Source organism: Falco rusticolus, chromosome 8, assembly GCF_015220075.1.
Source record: "Falco rusticolus isolate bFalRus1 chromosome 8, bFalRus1.pri, whole genome shotgun sequence".
In the NCBI taxonomy this organism is placed as follows: domain Eukaryota; kingdom Metazoa; phylum Chordata; class Aves; order Falconiformes; family Falconidae; genus Falco; species Falco rusticolus.
Genome location: NC_051194.1, coordinates 33,975,067 through 33,994,114, shown reverse-complemented (window position 1 = coordinate 33,994,114; position 19,048 = coordinate 33,975,067). Strand labels below are relative to the sequence as shown.

Below are 19,048 nucleotides of genomic sequence, written 5' to 3'. Positions count from 1 at the left end.
TAAAGACCTATTTCACCTTTTGATTTGTAGTTTAAAGGCAAACATCAGTCCTACAGGTACTCTTCCACTTGCGACTCTCACCCTGCCTAAATTTGAAGCACTTAGATATGAAAAGCTCAAATGGTAGAACAGGTCACTTCTAGCACTTAGCCATTTTACTAGTGTTGTGGTTTTAATTGTTACATAACCATTCTACAAACTAAATTTCTTTTTGGTGGCTACTCCATCTAATGTACCGTGACTGATGGTACAGAAGTCGTTAAAATATGCATTTGTTCTTTGTCATTTTTTCAGCAATGTTTGCACAACAGGATGGTGTTTTGATAAATTCAAGTTAATCTAGTAGTCATGGAAAGGAAGCTTGGCAAAGCTAGGCTGGAATTCAATTCATAGATGTAACGTAAGCTGGGTGAATTCATAACCACATGAGAAAAGCAGGAAAAAGGCCAGAAAATGAATGCAGACAGAAATGATGCTTATTGTCAGAAACCAAGTCAATTTTCCTCCAGAAAAACACATGCTACATCAAACTCTCAGATGCTTTGGGACTGATTTTCAGTGATTACTTCTGACAAAGGCTCCTTCCCAACCTACAACTTGCCTAACTCAAATCTACCTGCACAATGGTAATTTCTGGAGAGTTTCATAAATGTAGCTAATCCTACAAGAAAGTCTGATGGCTGACTGTGTGAGTTCCCAATAGCTAATCCACATCAGCTTAGAAACATTATTTGGGGTAACATTATGCCCATGTTTTCAGAATTACTTAGGCATCTGTTCAGTTAACAGATTTTGTATGTATTTCGATGACTTCCACTTTTCATCTGGAACTTAAAGCATTATAGAAGTTGGCAATCCAAGATGTGACAGTCTGCCCCTTGGCCAATGCAAGGCCATTCCCAAGACTGTTACAACAACCATCTGTTTTCTGTCATTGTGCTACATAATAGCTTCATGTTCACAGCATTTGATCACTTCACAGTTGAGAAGAGAATCAGATGTAGGGGGGGGATTTTTTTTCATCTTTTTTTTTTTTTTAATTAAACATTTTTTGTCAGCATCTCATCTTTGGTTTTTGTTTATAAGAAATATTAATGCAGTTCCTGTCATTTAACTTCTGCTTACTCTGCAAGCAGTTATCCCTCATTTGCATCCAAATTTGGTTCCCCTTTTACTGGAATTGAATTATAACAAGAAGCTGTCTTTCGGGAACATTGTTTATATTGATGGCACAAATCCTGTATCATTGAAAACTTCTACACATTTTGCTTTTGTCCTTCATTTTTGGTCTTTGGCTGGAATTGTGTTTCACATTTGGTTCTGAGGTGCTGAGAGAAGGCAATTTTTTTAAAAAAAAGAAGCTTAGTCTTCCAAGGATTACAGCTGTTAGTGGCCTGTACAGAGTGCTGGACTGAGAACTTTGGGACACTCTTGAAAACACTGCAAGAGTTTCTTTGATGCTCATGACAGCTTACCTCTGACCTTTCAATACAGCAACAAACCCCCCTTCCTTTCTCTTAGAGCTCTGAAACCAATTCTTACATAACCAAGTGGTTCCCCCAGGCTACTGGTCTGGAATGCCTTTTGGACATTTAACAAGACTAAACTTGCATAATTTGGAAAGTCTTCTATAGCCCTTTATATTTATATTACGCTTGAAATACAGCAAAATGCTTTCAAATAAATAGTGACTTTGAAAAGCTGTCACAAATATTTCATCACTGTAGGCAAGTAAGACATCATACTTTGTTTACTTTAGGCAGAAAGATATATCTCAGAGAAACAAAGCTGTAGCCTCTCAATTAGGTCTTCAAAGAGAGGCTGCTTATTGCAATGATAAACTTCTTTAAAACATTAGTGTCTAAGAGAGGTCATTCTGACATAGAAAGAAAAACAACCCGTGACCTAAAGATAGCATCTCTCATGACTGGAAGAAAAGATTCCTACCTGAAAGGCTTTCTTCCACCTGGTTATATTTTATGGTCTCACTCACACCAGATGGAAGAGTGACAGGAACAAAACAAACTGGTTTTCCAGAAAGCATCTCCCCTCACTGCTCTTACAAACTGGTTACAGCAGGAACTCTGACAGGCTTTCAGGTGACTCTAATCTGCTTGTCCAACAATCAATGAATGACTACAGTAATCGGATTGTAAGGGCTACAGACTTCCCAACATAGACACTTATGCTGGGGAGGCTGCACTGAAAAAAAAAAAAAAAAAAGAAAGTGTGAACAGAATGTGGTAGGGGGGAAGGGGGATCAGATATGAAGTCAGGAAATTGCACTGTGGGCAAGGAGGGAGAAATGAGCTCAAGAGCCAATGAGCAGGAGCAGCATTATTTGCTGAGTAGTGTTTGCTCACCAAGGGAGGCAGTATTAAGCCTCTATTCAAAAAAGCAGTGTGCAGAAGTGGTGTGGGGTGGCTGCAGAGCATCAGAGCCCACAAAAGTACCCTGGCTGAAAGCCTATGGTGCTGCTGTCACTATCTACACACTTCATGCCCTCCCTGATGTCAGTCAGTGACACTGCTGCCTAGTGGGAGGAGGCTGGAGAACTCTCAAGGAGCCTGAAATGGGTCAGATATTTTGTTTGTCATCTACTACAGAACTGTAAGAGAGAAAGACATTCTCTTGGGAGTCCGCCCTCATGTAACAAGCACTCCAGCTTGATACCATACCTAGAGAAACCTGAAAAAATCATTTAACTGCCTTTCTCACATGCAGAGTCTGTTTGCAAAAGAACAAAACCTTCCTACACACAGTATTAATTTGGTTTGGCACAATAGATTGAGTCCACCATATGGTCCATCCTTACTCCTGTTCTCCTTCCAGCCTGTAATCTTGTGTAGTACACCCGGGTATTAGCATGAATGTCAGGTGGTTAAATATCCCTTTGACACATCTTTTCTACAGGTGGATCTGACCTATAACACCTTCTCAGCAATTAGCTGACTGACAGAGACAACCGTGTATCAAAAGGCCAATCTTAGGTATGAGGCAGACGTGAAGAACTGTTACTAGGCCTAGAAGCGGGCCTTACCTTCCAGCTATACTAGTTATTACCACTAGTTGTCTTGCCTACGTACTCTGATTGTCGCAGCCACTGCAAGACACTAACACTGGCGCACTATATAGGTACATCCAGGGTCAATTAATTTCTCACCTCAGTTTCCTATTCATAAAAATCTCATTAAAATGTTCAGCCACGCTGATAAAAACCTGATTAATATTAATATTCCACTTCAGTATCTACAATGACCATCAGTATATAATCACTGCATATTTCAGGTGACCTGAGTGTACCCTGCATAGCCCTGTTAAGGAGCTGTTTGTTGTTTGCGTTCTTGTAAATGGGATGTCCGGTGTATTTAAAAAATGGCTTGTATACTTATTTTCGTATCACAAAACAATATGAAAACTGTAATATTAAATGGGAACACCAACCCAATTGCCTAGCTTGCATATATAATTACAGAAACAACTCAATCATGCACATATTACTTAAAAACTTTTTTTAAAAATTCTACATTGGCCCCAAAGCTTTCCTGATTTTCCTACGTATAGAAAATGATGCATAAGTTCAAAAGAAAAAGATTCTAGTATTTGCAGAGCAGCAAACATTTCATTTCAGGAATGTTTATCATTGAATGTTTGGGTAACCTGGACCGTCTTTTTCATCCCTCAGGTTTTCTTGTATTAGACTAATTAATCTAGCATTTTATCCAATGCACCCCACTCACTGGAAAATTTGGTTAGAAAAAGTTCTCATGGTGAAAACATTTGTCAGGCTTGTTCTTTAAAGAAGTGCTGCTCGTTGTCTGTAGTTCATCTCTACCTGTATTTCAGCTGTAAAAAACCACTGTCACAGGGAAGACAGCTGTCAGGATTCAATTTAGTCTACTTAGCCTTTTACAAGGCCAAAATTAGCTTCACCTTGATTAACTTACTTTCTCCACAGACTACCTAATGGATCTATTCCAATTTACTCAGCCTTCAGATCACTTAAATGATCTGGAGATGTTATTTTCTTGTCTTAAATATGCAGAAGACTGAGAAGTTTGAATTTTTTAAGACCATTGCATTTCTTATGCCCCATCCATATGAAGCGTGGGACTTTTCCAACACAGTGTCAAAAGCCTCCTACAAACAGCTTCAGAAAAACCTTCAGTGTTTTTACACACAAAACCAAGGGAGGACTGAGGTTGCTCAGAGCTAGGCAGAATTTATCCTGCTTAATAATAACGAAGCAAAAGACAACCATAAATGAATCTGAGACTGATGACTTAGAAGGAATGCTATGCCACAAAAAACTTAGCTAGTTATCCAAGGCCCAGCACAAAGCATGCTGAAAGCATCCTCCCCTCACCTTGTGTTTAACAGGACTTGGAGCAGTAGTCCTTTATAGGGCAAAGGGACTTTAAAATGTTGTTTCCTACAATAACTGCACGAAAGGAAATTTTCTTTGACAAAAACAAAGCAACAGATCTTGTAAAGGGCAAAGAATGCACAAAAGATCATCAGAAAACATAATATGTGGCCAGATAACACCTGTAACCTACTAGCAGGTTTAAGTATTATCTTGTGTTAGAATTCAGACATGAGGATTATGTTGTAGTTGTTTTTTTTTTCCTTTCAAAGTTTGTCACTGATTATCCATGCTGCCAGTATGGGACTTTTCTGAGTTATCTGTGAGATTGATTTAATTTAGATGGTGGAACTTTTTGCTTTTGAAAATAAAACTGAGTTTTACTGTTAAGACAGACAATTCTTTGGCCAAGGCCAATTGTATGAGGTTCAACAAGGTGCAGTGCCGGGTCCTGCACGTGGGTCAGAACCACCCCAAGCAGCTCTACGGGCTGGGGGCAGAGCGGCTGGAAAGCTGCTTGGCAGGAAAGGACCTGAGGGTGCTGGTCGAGAGCCGGCTGAACGTGAGCCAGCAGCGTGCCCAGGTCCAAGAAGGCCAACAGCATCCTGGCTTGTATCTGAAACAGTGTGGCCAGCAGGGCCAGGGCAGTGACTGTCCCCCTGTACTGGGCACTGGTGAGGCCCCACCTCGAATCCTGGGTTCAGTTTTGGCCCCTCGCTACAACAGGGACATGGAGGTGCTGGAGTGTGTCCAGAGATGGGCAACGGAGCTGGGGAAGGGTCTGGAGCACAAGTCTTGTGAGGAGCAGCTGAGGGAACTGGGGCAGTTTAGCCTGGACAAAAGGAGTGTGAGGGAGGACCTTAATGCTCTCTACAACTACCTGAAAGAAGGTTGTAGGCAGGTGGGGGACAGTCTCTTTTCCCAAATAAAAGGCAATAGGACAAGAGGAAATGGACTTAAGTTGTGCCAGGGGAGGTTTAGATTGGAGATTAAGAAAAAATTTCTTCCCTGAAAGGGCAGTCAAGCATTGGAAGGCTGCCCAGGGATGTAGTGGAATCACAACTCCTGGAAGTGTTAAAAAAAAGCACAGATGTGGTGCTTAGGGACACAGTTTAGTGGTGGACTTGGCAGCCCTGGGCTAACTGTTGGACTTGATGATCTTAAGGGTCTTTTTCAACCTAAATAATTCTGATTCACTCCAGGTAAAGTTTCCCCAATGACCACAGTAGATATGCCCCTCCATGAGACCCTTGCTGCATTAGAACTGCAAAGTCAAAAATGGCAATATGAAGTGAAATTTAGACCCAGATAGACTTAAGAGATGTGTCCAAGGAGCACAGAAGCAAGTTAAAGAAAAGAGGAATTCTGACATTGGCCTGATACTGATGCTATGCCAAGAACATCAATTCCTTCTTAGATTAAATACAAATTACTTTTCACATACAAAAGGAAAATATTTCTCTAGCAATGAATGAACAAACTGAGAACTGCATGAAACCTGAAATCATGAAGATAAAAAGGAACTGGAGAGAGATGGGTTACAATTCAGAAACAGTTTTATCAATGTTTGGTCAGGAGAGGATTTTTGAAGTTTTTTCTCTTTCTGCACGTACAGTGATTTCCTGCTGTAATCTGTCTGTAAAAGCTGAGCATTTAGAGAAGCCTCAGCAGCAGCGTTCAGAGTCTCAGGGAACTCTAATGCCAGTAAGCATTTGCTAGAGGATCTGATGGAAAAAATATATGAACAGATAAGAGATTTGGAAATCGCGATTTTAAATTTGGTACTATTTTCAGTAGGCAAATCCACATTGATCTAAGTCTTGAGGAAAGTTACTATAATCCTTATGGCAACAAGAACATAATGAGTTTTAGGGAGGAAGGGAAGGGGACAGCTAAAGCTGAAAAAGTATTGAACACATGGCTTTACAGGCTGTCACGCGTGTCCTTAGTTCTGCTCTTTTTCTTGCACCCACACTCCATGACTCCCAGAAAATAGAATGGGATGCAAAAGGGAGGAACAAATTCCCCCTAATAGTGGCAATGTAGCATTCTAGCCCCAGACTAGCTAAAGTACAGGAGTAATCCAACTCATGCAACAGCCTGAAATAGCTCAGCAGAGCACACAAGCCTAGGGGAAGGCTAGCTCACTATTGTTCCCACGTTAACATTGTATGTCAACCCTAAAATAATTCAGAAATGGTTAGTTAGTAAGAAAGGGGCTGTCTTTTTGGCTTCTCTGTCCCACTGAAGAATCAGCAAGTCCCATGTCAAAGACAGCTCCCTTGAGGTGGAGCACTCTTGATTGCCCCTTAGCTAATGCAGATAAAATGTTTCAGAGAAATTATAAATGACAGCTTTGAGAACAGATTAATTTCAGGCTCATTTTAAATCAGTGTTTTCCTACTTTATGCCTTTTTTTTGGGAGCGGGAGGGAAGGGAAGGAATGACTGCATTTCCAATTTGGTAATCAAGAAATTAACTCATAGGTTTACCAGAATTACTTTGTTTTCATTTTAAGCTTGTCTAGAGTTTTAAGCAGATTCATGCAGACAGAATAGGGGCATGCATATCACTGAAGTGCTGTAGACAAACACCACAGAACATTGGCAAACAAACACAAATCATGCGATCCCAGGGATCAGGGTACATTTCCCACCAAGCTGTGTGTATGAATTTGGAGCAGGTATTATTTGGTCATAGACAAATGGACTAGTCCCCTCGGGAACTGTCACTCAACAGTCCGTTGGACAGGCAGTGCCAAACTATCATAACTTCAGGAAAAAATAATTTGCAGATGAAAAATACCAAATACAGGCTTGATTGTAGGGGGAGGGGGAGTCTGAGGGAGAGAGACTTTTATCTCCATAACATGGAACACCTGTATAAACTGATTCCAGGTGAAATTTTAAGAATAATGACAATAATACTGATTGATATGACCTCACTGTTCAATTTACCCATGGAATTCTATCACCTCTTGTCTTCACTGCCATCTCTGGTCTTTTAAACTGTGTTTGTTCAGATCCTGATGCAGAATTATGGCTTTCATGGACAAATCAGCTGTCTCAAATCAGCACTGAGGGTATCAAATTAGTGATATTTGCAAAGAGGGTGCTCTCAGATTTCAGAGACAACAGATCACCTCAATTGCTTACTGCAACATTCTTCTGGTACTTTCACTGTCAACATTATGCTTATTTAGAGATATACTGATCCTAATTAGCTGATACATATACCTCTTCAGAATTATCTCTAATAAATCCTGGTAGCAAAACAAGAATATTGGCATTCGCTATCATAATTGCAGTCCCTGGCACTGGTCGCTGTGCTCTGCCTTTCAAGAGAAAGGGGTAGCATCTGCCTACTCACCACAATGCACTCTGCCTGGTGGGTGATACTGGTGGTACTGACCTTATTTTTCTTTCAGCAGCGACAGTCCTTTCCTACACTGGTACACCTCTTCCAAAACTTAGCCTCTCTGCTCTGTACCACACTAAGCCCTTCTTGCTAAGGTCACAGCATTACTACTTTTTCCTGAAACATGCATATTACCTTACATTTCATAGTCCTTAAGCACTTAAGTTGCACCCACCTCTAAAGGAGAGAAAAGGTACCCAGCTTAGAAAAAACACAGAACCCATTTACAACCACCTCTCTTAAGGATTCAAGGTTTTTTAGAAAAGATTACAGCTGATATCCTTGCAGTCGTTACAGCAGGTCGAGATATTCACCTTTGACTGTGACTTGAGCACTGCAAGATGCCTGTCCTGTGTTGTTTTCAGCCAGACAGGTATAAATGCCATCATCTTCTGGTAGGGCATCTTGGACAGTCAGTTTTGCAACTCCATCTTCAAAAGTGGAATGGGCATACTGAATTGGCTGGTCTGTAGACAGAAAGGAAGAGAATTGTCTTAATATATCGGCCACAAGTTTCAAAAGCAATTCCTGATTTCAGTGAAATATGGATGCCTAACACCAGCCAGTATATTAAAGTGCAGAGCCAAATCCTGCTCTCTAGTGCATGGCCCCTGCTCTCTAGTGACTACAAACAGCAGCATCCCCAGCACAAGCAGAATATGGTTGTCAGACAAATCTTGTCATTAGGTTCACTGGGTGCTATCTTGAGTAGCAGTGAGAGAAAGAAGGTTTATCTTTGTATTTTGAGTAGATTCTCTTTCAGGTGGGTAAGAAAAGAAATGTCTTCTGTGTATGCTTCAGACATTGTCTCCATCTTGTACTTTGCCTAAAACTAGATATTAGTGTTATTGTCTAGATGTGCAAAACCTGTTGGGCATGGAGAAGCACTTGAAGTCCTCCATCAAGTACTTTGTAGTGGAAGACATTCCAAGAGAGACAGCAAAATCTATGATGGAGCCAAGAGGCTGATTTACACAGGCAGTCAACCTATACTACGGTATGCATAGTCTGGTAACAGAGGTACAGTCTGATCTATGGTGACATGACTATTAAAGAAGAACTATTATTTTAAGAAACTGATTCCTTGAATTGGTTTGGAACATGCTTAAATGTTAGTGTAGACTGGTTAAAGTTGCCTTGCCATTGTTTCAGGAACTGTCATCAATCTCAGCCTTACTTTCTGAAATGCTGCTGCATTCTGTTTTCCCAGTATTAAATAGTTTCCACTACTGACTCATCATTGGTTGCTTTCCCAGTGTATGCAATGCTGAAGAGGGCCTGATATCTGTGCATAAACATCATGCTGGAAAAGGAAATTGGGGTCATCTGAGAGAAGAAGGTGAAAATGCAGAGAAATTGTGCAGAACTAAATCGAAGATATCTGTCACTTGGGAAATCATGGTCAAAAGGAAAGATCAAAATTTATTTCATTGCCAAAATTACTTTAAAAGATTACGACAAAGGCTCTGGGGTTTCTAAGAACCAGCTCTGCACTACGAACAGGATAAATTAAACGATGGAACAGATTTTTCTCTCATCTCTGATTTTCAACACTAACAAAATCAGAAGGCAGTCATTATCTATGCACCATCTATCTGCATATGTAATTTCACTCTGAAATACAAACACGTGCCAAAATCAGCATGATCCAATAATTACATGTATTATAAAATGTGGTGGTTGATCCTGTTTTTCTTTTTTTTCTTATAAGTCATCTGTTTGTTAAGTTAACAAATTTTCTATTGTATGAAAAATGGGTGAACATTTAATCAACTGCCCAGAAGACTCCAATTTCAGAATAAATTCTCTCCACCATCTTCACAGGTCATATATTCTTATTACTTGTTCCTTTGAGCTCCCTTTCACTCAGTTACACATAGACTGTTGTAACTATTAGGTGCAATCACGTATTTTTTGCATGTGGGAATAACATTACATTCAAATATGTACACGTACAGCTGAAAACCCAAGCAGACAAAGCTTTCTGTAAGAGGACATGGCACACTGGACTGCCTTCCTGGTCTGAGTGTAGAATATCTAATCTAACAGGGATCCTGTCTAGGATTCTGACATTGAAACTATTAATGATGCTTAATGGTGCTATGATGATAACTATATCAGAAATACACTCAAGATAAAAGCTGCATCATCAAAAACAGAACAATGCTTTTTTATTTCTGTTGTAAATAAGCAAATGAATAGGGTAAGTGTTCTGTGTGGAAAAAGAAAATGCGCTCTCCTTCACCATGTCATCAACTTTTTTTCAGGCCATCCTCTTTTTCACTCCAGGCCCCAACAAAACTGTGACAATTTTTTAGCTCTGTTCACAAAGTAGTGCATTAATTTACAGAACAACCTTTTCATCAGACCCCAGAAAACAAAACTATATCAGCCCTGAGGAATAACGAGCAACAAGATTCTAAGTTATGTCCATTGTACTTATATTTTGATCTAATAAAAACAACTCTCCCAGTAGTGAAATGTTCCCTTCTCCAGAGGCAGAACAGTCAAATTTCCATGACAGCTTGGCAGCAGGAACAATAACAAAAAATACCTTCCTTCTGGCATGTTATGCCAGAAGAAAGGAAAGTTTACCCTGGCCCATGTATTAAAAGCGTTCTGGAGAGATCAGACAGCTATCCTAAAACCAAATGCTGCTCAAAGAATTGTGATGCTAAAGTCATGGTCATCCTGTTCTTACATTCAGCAGGAAGAGCTTCAATTCAACTCGGGGAAAAAAACCCACATGGAAAGCATCATGAAAAGGAAGATATTTAAAATACAGTCATATAGACCTTATTCCTGCAATTTGAAAAGAAGTTACCAATAAAGTATTTAAAGAAGCTAAAGTAAATTGGAGTTACATACTGAAGTATTGTCACAGAGAGCACATGTGAGAAGTTATTTGTAAGGCTTTGGTGAGACCTGAACTAAAACACAAGAAGTTTACTTTCAGGGAATTTACCAGTAAATCTGTGCAAATTCAGAAAGAAACTTAAAATAAGGGGCAGAGTGAGAGCAACAGGACAAAAGAACCATCTTGAAGAAGTTGGAAAAATGCTTTAAATCATTAAAATAGGGATAAAATCTAAGAAAGAAACTGAAGATGGTAGAGCTGGAGGGAAGAGTAAGAGCTCAGGTAAGAACTACCTGACTGAACTGTGGATTTTATCTGTGCAGTGTCTATGAATATGGAAGGACAACATCCTCACAGATGTTAAGAAGTAATTACAAACAATGCATAGCATACATCACATATTTTTTGTCTTGGTTGACCTGAAAGAGAAGTCAATCTATATAATGACTTGGAAAATGTTTTATATTTGTGTTTAGTCACAGTGGGTAAAAATGCTCAGTATCTAAAATGGTACTTGTATGTAACATTGTACAGGAAGTTATTGCAAGTCTTTTAGTTCTAAGGTGGTGTGGATACCTTGGAGATTGTGGGAAGGCAGACTGGACAGCATACAGGTGGTTCAGTATCAAGAGCTGGCCAGCCTAGGAGAGACTTCTGCTTTTTTTCTATTTTTTGTTTGTTTCTCAAAGCAGCCTTCTGTTCATGTTTCTGATGATTTGAAAGCTTGGTCTTTACATTCATTATTTCACTGAAATATGCATACTTTTCTTACTATTTCTTTCAAAAATTAATTCTAGTTTGCTATCATTCTCATGCTTAGAAGACAATTTGCATTTGATATTTTCTTGTGAACTTCACACATCTTGCCCCATGTGATTTTTTTTTCTATGGAGTTCTGAAAAAGTGCACAGACTCAAGGCTTTTTCTGCTCTTCACACTACCCCAACAACGAGTAGGATGAGGGGGCACAAGAAGCTGGGAGGGGACAGAGCCAGGACAGCCGACCCCAATGGACCAAAGGGATAGTCCATACCATAAAATGTACGGACTCAGCATATAAAACGGGGGGAAGAAGAAGGAAGGGAGAGACACTTGGAGTGATGGTGTTTGTCTTCCCAAGTAACCGTTATGCATGATGGAGCCCTGCTTTACTGGAGATGGCTGGTCACCTGCCTCCCAATGGCATTCATTTGCTTGTGTGCACAGCTTTTGCTTTACCTATGAAACTGTCTTTAACTCAACCCACGAGTTTTCTCACTTTCACCCTTCCAATCCTCTCTCCCATCCCACAGGAGGGGAGGGGGGCAAGTGACTGTGTGGTGCTTAGTTGCTGGCTGGGGTTAAACCATGACATGCTTGGATGCAATATAAACATGGTTATACCTGAACAAGGGGAGTCTCATTTGAGATTAGTGAGAAGAAAGGTCAAATCAGAACAAACATCCTGAAAAAGGCATGGAGGCACAATGCATACTGGAGGCCTACAGAAATATGTTGTTTATTGATCTCTAGGTTGTATTTTTCAGGAGCCAACAGTTTTCTGGTTAGCAAAACAGAACATGGTTACATCAATGGAGAAGCTGTGTCTATGCCCAATGAACTGTAACACAAAGTAATCTGAAACAGGAAGATGCTCTGTATGTGGAAGACAACTGTGCATAACTACATTATTCAATGACTAAGGGAAACCTTCATGAGCAGGGGGTACCCTTGGAACATGAAGATGAAATTACACCCTATGCATCAGAGTTGCTCCTCCTGTGCTGCAAGACACAATTCTTACACAGCAAAACAGTGATTCTAATCACATCTGCAAAGGAGGAACTGCAGAGTAGCCTTCAGACAGAGAAACAACTTATTTCCAGCAGAAGAGTGTCAGAGCCTTTACTCACATGTTTCATGTAGTAAATAAGGCAGTGGCCTTTCTGTTCTAGACATGGAGCTACTGGGAAGGGAAACAGACTGGGCTGTGGGAACATACCAATCTCAAGGGCATGGTTCATTTGTCCTGCCACCTTTTTCAATTAACCCATTTACTCTGAACAGCTAAAGAGAAACAGAGATCATATGCAAACAATTAATTTTAAAAACAATTCTGGAGGAAATATCTTTGTGGCAAAGTATGCTGTTCTTTGTCTTTAAGTCATACACACATACACACAGATAGCCTGGGAGAGTCTGCAAAAAAATCAGTTGCCCTTCAGGAGTAATAGAGGTGATCAACATTTAAGCTGAATAAATGTCTAGTGTTTAATAGATATGACTCTAAATGGAAAGAGAACTTAGACAAAGCATGTAGTCTCTGGATCTCTATAATAATTTGGAATCTAAGCAAAACACTGATGTTTGGGCCCAATATTAAGAGAGGACTGTAAGGGAAACGTGCATGTTCAGTTGTGTAATTAGGGCAGGGTTAATTATACAGTCTGATAAAAGAGAAAAATATTTTACTTATCCTCTTTTTTTAGTCAGCTTTGGGCAAGAATTAGAATCTCAAGGAACATATTTCTAGTAACGAAGCAAGCAGAAAAGCTGGATTTTAAGATCTTCAGGACATAGCTGCTAATACCAATTATGACCTGTTTGGCTGATGAAAGGATGGAATTGGGCATCGTTTTCCTTCCTACCGTAAAGAGTGATATACTGCACTTATTTTGCTTAGAACTTATTATGCCTGCAATATCATGATGGCAACCCGTTATTCTCAGAGCAGAGGCTAGTGCCAAAGGAGTGGGGGTAGCACAGGGTTCCGCACACAGTAGCAACACAGCCTTTGCTGCAGCGTGGTGAAAAGCTGAGTGTAACAAAAAACCCCCAAAACCAGCTGGGTACAAGCTTGTCACCAGAGCCCCCTGCTGGACATACGGGAGAACTGCAGTAAGAGAAAAAATGCCCAAGAAAGCAACCCTTCGTGCGTGTTACTTGTATGCACACTGATTTTCTTCAAATATTCCAGTGGGTTGTATGACGGTGATTCAGAGTGCTTTGTGCAGTATTCACAGCCTTGCTACGGGTGGCATTCGAGGCTGCGGATGGAAACGTGTGCAAACATGTATTGCAGACCAGGGGGGTCCTTACCATTGAGGAGCCAGGTGATCTGAGGCACAGGTACGCCTGCTACACAGCACTGCAGCACGAAGTCTTGCCCTTCACTCACAGTGCATCCTTTCAAGACACTGGAAAAGCATGGAGCAATCTCTTGGACTTTAGGCCCTTCAAAACCAAAATGAAAACAGTTCATTTAACCCAAATTGACAAAATTATCTTTAGCAATTACTGACTTTTTCTAGGTATGCTTAGGAGACATGGCTGAGCTAACCATAGTGAAATGTTTTACTGGGGAATAGAAATAATTTTGAGCGATGGACTGGTATGAAGAAAGGAATGGTTCCCCTATAAACTACATGGCATGCATTGCCAGCCCTCAAGCTGTATCTTAGGTGGTGGCTTTTTATGCCAGAATCCACTATTTGCAGCCAGGCACTAGAAGTGCACACAACATGTTACCAGAGAGCTCAGCACAAATAGGAAGGGTAATCATTCTCTCTTCTTGTCTGTCTTCTAGTCCCTGTCCCAGATTCCCCTGGCTGGCAGTGAAACAGAGTGACTTAAGGATGCAGTTTACAGGTCTCTCATGAGACAGAAAGAGAGGATCTTGGGTATCCTGGTTTAACCTCAGGCACAGCAAATAGAGTAATGTTGCATAAACATGATCATACCTCCAGGAAAAAGCCTAAAACCAGGTGAAAAGATTAGAATTGAGGACAGGATTTGCTAAGAAGCCAACAAATCTTTCAACCAGACTAGCAAGACAGTGCCTTCAAGCTCAAAATAATTTGTCGTTGGGAGAGGTACTTGAATTTATCAGAACACAATTCTCATTCCTTTCCCTTTTCTTCTTATTCGCTTTACTGCACAGGATTGGTTTGTGCTTGCAAAACATTTCAGATACGCTGTGTTCTATAGAAATGCTAAACAACTCCAAAGAAACGAAACGTAACAACAATAAAATCTTTGGCAACCTGCATTAAATACAAGCATTAATAGAAAACCTCAGTGGAGAACAGGTCTCCTGTGTATAAAACATTCAATGGTATGGCTTTAGCTATACAAACAACAAAAACAAAAGGTCACAATGGAATCTGATGCAAAATGTGGCTTGCCAGCCATCCCACAGCACCTTATTCACAGAGCTAGGAATCAGAATTAGCCTGCATTGACAAGTTGTAATATAAATTTTGTAGCCACCGCCCTCTGAAAGCTTAGAAAACCCCAGCCACAGTTTTCAAAGTGCAGCTCAGTGGGCTCACAAGAGCTTACTTACTTCTGACAGTTAACAACCAGCTGGTGGAAGTCTGACCTTTCGGGTTGAAAGCTGCACAGCTATAAGATCCACTGTGCCCCAAGCAGGCTTTCTTTAACCACAGGCAATGAATCCCACCTTCTTCAAATATTCGGACATCTTCTCCAGCTTTAATTGGTTCACCCTCTTTGAACCACTCCACATCTGGTTTTGGTTTCCCTGAAACTGGACAGCGAGGTATTTGAATTTTCATGAACAGGTATTTCCCTTAGTGTAATTCCATTATTTGCTTTAGTATAAAATAGGTATTATTTACACACACATAATTATATAAACCTTAATGAGCAATTAATACACAAAACTATCTTCAAAAAGACAGTTTGATATTTCTGATCTTCCAAAACCTCTTGGCCAGTCTATCTTTTAAAATAACTTGAAAAACCCCAAGCACTTCTATCTGAACATTGTTTCTCTAAAAAATACAGACAAAATGGATGTGATGAGATATTAGAGGAGGAAGGAAGAAATGTCTCCCCAGTCCTTCCTACCCTGCTAGACTGGTTTCCCAGAGCACCTAGCAGACCTTTGCAATCCACGGTACCTACCGCTAAGGTTGTTTATTCTGGGACTGTTCAGCTGGGAGAAGAGAAGGCTTGAGGGTGATCTCATCAATGTATATAAATATCTGAAGGGAGGGTGTAAAGAAGATGGAGCCAGGCTCTTTCCAGTGCTGTCCAGTGATAGGACCAGAGGCAATGAGCACAAACTGAAACACAGGAGGTTCTCTCTAAACGTACATACTTCTTCACTGTGAGGGTTATTAATTACTGGCACAGATTGCCCAGAGAGGTTGTGGAGCCTCCCTCCCTGGAGATATTCAAAAGCCACCTTGACATAGCTCTGAACAACCTGCTGTAGGTGATGCTGCATGAGCAGGAGTGCTGAACCAGATGACCTCCAAAGGTCCCTTACAACCTCAAGCATTCTGTCATTCTGGGTATTTTTTTTCCAGACTAGGGTCCAGATGTAGGCAAAGCAAGCAGCTTCCTAGGACAGTAAACTTTCAGGGAGCAGAAGCAAAACAACTGTGGCTTCACTGCCTGCTTTGCCAGTGTCAGAGCTCTAGAGAACCAGATTTGGCTCCTAGTAATGCTGAAGGAGGTCTGGACTTCATAGGGCAGTTGCTGTGATGAGCAAAGCGGAGAGGTTAGGAAAGAATGCCACAAAAAGTCTCCCATCCCATCCTTCACTTATTACAGCAAACAAGGCTTCCACCTTGCTGATGTTCCTTCCCAGCTCTACCCATTTCACTACAGCAAGAGTGCTCATGCCTGGAAGAAGTTACAGACGGTAAAAGAAGGCAGGAATATCCACAACAAAGAGATATGATATACTGCAGGAAAGGCTTCTGAATGGAGAAAATAGAAGGATAGGGGAGTGACTTATTAAGAAGAGGAACCCTAAGCTAGGAGCAGGATTTCACCTGATATAAATGACTATAAATAGGAAAACAAGGAATTCCTTGGGTTTTGGGGGGAGGGAAGGCAGTCCCTAAATCCAGCTACAAATCCATAAAAAAAATTTGGAAGGGGGCAGGTTACCATTACACCCACAAATGGGGCAGAAAACTGAATGCCTGTTGCATACATCAGAAAGCAGGAAATGTCCTTTTTCTGTTAATTTTCTCCACTAGAATCTAGAAGTTATTATTCAGAAAAGATTCTATTTCCTGTTCAGCAGAGAAGGAGCATATTGGAATCCACAGACAATTAGTGCAGAACAGTGGAGGTGGGAGAACCTCCAAAAGCTGGGGATCAAAACCAAACAAGCCCTGAAGTGTCAAAGAACCTGGATGCTTCGTAGCAACTGTACAGACCCAGAAGCATTGCTGATCTGACAGCCTGGCAATCAGAAGCCTCCTTCAGGGTGTAATAACATTTCCATTGTCCATTGCAACCAGGAGGCAGAGAGAGCCTGTGAAAGCAACCTTGGTCACCCTTTGCAGAGAGCATTCTAGGGAAAGTTTCTCAGATCACTTATTAAAGTGCACTAGGGACATTCCACTGTACATTCCCTACAGATGCCTTGCCTTTGCAGACAAGAGTTTGTGCCTTGGGTGCAAAGCCAAACGAAAATGTATTTCAATAAGAACTGAATGATCTCCTTGGTTTCTGTACAGTAGGGACTATACTTCCCTACCAAACCGGATCATGAATTAGTTAAACTTTGCAAAGTGATTGAGAAGCTCTGATGAAAAGTAATCCATGTTCTTAGTACTCATATACCTAAAAAGTAAACTATTCAAAAGATGTCAGGATCTTTGGAGTATTTTCTCCCCACCTTACTGTGTGGGCTTGTGAGATAAATTGTATTCTTTACTCACAATGCAAGAACTATCAAGAAATGAAATAAATAACCATGGTTTTGTTGTGATTTTTTTTTCCTCCAGAGACATAAAAACCAATTTCTCTTTCACTCATGGGAACACTTGGAAGTGTGAATGTTATTTAAAAAAATAGCAGAAAAACGCTTCAAAATTATTGTCTACTGAAATTCTAATTTAAAAAAATCTACTCCCTGGATTCTGCAAAATGCAGCTCCCATTACTCTTCTGAGAGATTAAAATCCAGTCAAATTCTGCAGAGCAAACTCTAAACCTCCCTTTTAATTATGACTTTATCATTTCAGCTGTTAAGAAGCATTCAGATCAGCATTGGGTTGACCAAATATGAGGAGTAAAAGTAGATGACACAAGGGAAATGCAGTGACTGATTGTAGTGTCGTATCTAATAATTTTTTTGGCTCAAGGGCAAAATATAACTAATTACAGTTCTAGAAAGTATACCATCCATTTTCTCTCTTGTGCCCTCATATAAGAAGCCCTAACACTACTGCCTAGAACGAGTGCCATTGACTACATCTGGGGAAACACCAGATGGGAGAAGAGATGGACGCTATGGCATGGGATGATCTGAAAATTTCAATGTGAAGAGTATTGTGGAAACAGCATGAGATTCTGCATCTATTTCCAAAATGCTTTAAGAGAAGGACATCTTGCAATGAAGGAGGAATTGCTTCCCCGCTTCCATACACAGAAGGGGAACTTGAATAACCCCATGGCTCTGATAACTTTCATCCCTTTACCTTTGCTCTTGAATTTGATCTCCTGGCCTTCTGATGCTTCCAGGCTCTGTGGACAGCTCTCAAACTGAGGGGGAATTCCCAGAGGCTCCCTCTTCTCCTCTGTTACAGCCTTCCGGGCTCCGGATCGATTTTCTGCTTCTCTGCTCCTTGGACTGACCTGCCCTGTCAGAGACAGGGTTTGTTGAGTTGACATCAGGGGCTGCACAGCCCTTTTCCTGTCTTCACCCTGTCTGACGAATGTAGCCTGGGGCTCTGCCTTTGGTTCTGGTTGCAGTTTGACAGCTTGTAGTGTGATGCTGCTTGAAGTTTTCTGCAAGACCTGAAATCCCTTTTTTCCTTCTTTAGGTTCTTGAGGAGATAGTGCATTGGCTTCTTGGAGCTGTCCCAGCTTACTGTCTTTGGCTTCTCTGGAGATATAGAAGGTCTCTTTCTTTGCTGACACCCTGTCTTTGGTTTCAACCATGAGTTCAGTGCTGCTGGATTTCAGCTCCTTAGCAATGCCATTGCTAGTTGCCTGTTTGAACTCTGAATTTTCAATGGCTTTAACAGCAAGTGTTGTTGGTTTTGGTGGCATGCTGAAGGAAAAGGATAAGTTTACAGATATATGACACTGTATAAATACTAATTATTATTATCAGCAATGATACAAATGTACAAGCCCTTAGCCAGAAGGTGAACTAATTAGCCTTTAGTTTCCTTCACGCTGATTAAGAACATGGATGAAAAAGGTGAAGGAGAAAGATTCATAAAAATGTCACCAGTGCTCAGACACTGTCTCAACTGAGGATTTTCTGGATATAAATCCACTGCTCAGATTTTAACATGTTTTGTGAGTCAGACACTAACCTTGCATATGCTACTTTAGACAGAGAGCAATTACGCGAGACCCTGGGATGACCATGATGTAACACTACTTCACGTTTTAATAAATTGAGGCCACGTATAATTGTAGCTCAAAACA

At 40.7% G+C, this 19,048-nt stretch overlaps 1 protein-coding gene across 1 annotated transcript in view; it reads right to left on the bottom strand.

Moving 5' to 3' along the window:
- The window catches only part of MYLK (myosin light chain kinase), a 216,341-nt gene that overhangs the window by 95,868 nt on the left and 101,425 nt on the right, over positions 1-19,048 (bottom strand). The window contains 4 exon segments of the mRNA XM_037396821.1: positions 8,098-8,250; positions 13,719-13,853; positions 14,965-15,168; positions 18,088-18,662. Coding sequence (XP_037252718.1) covers positions 8,098-8,250; positions 13,719-13,853; positions 14,965-15,168; positions 18,088-18,662 — 1,067 coding nt within the window.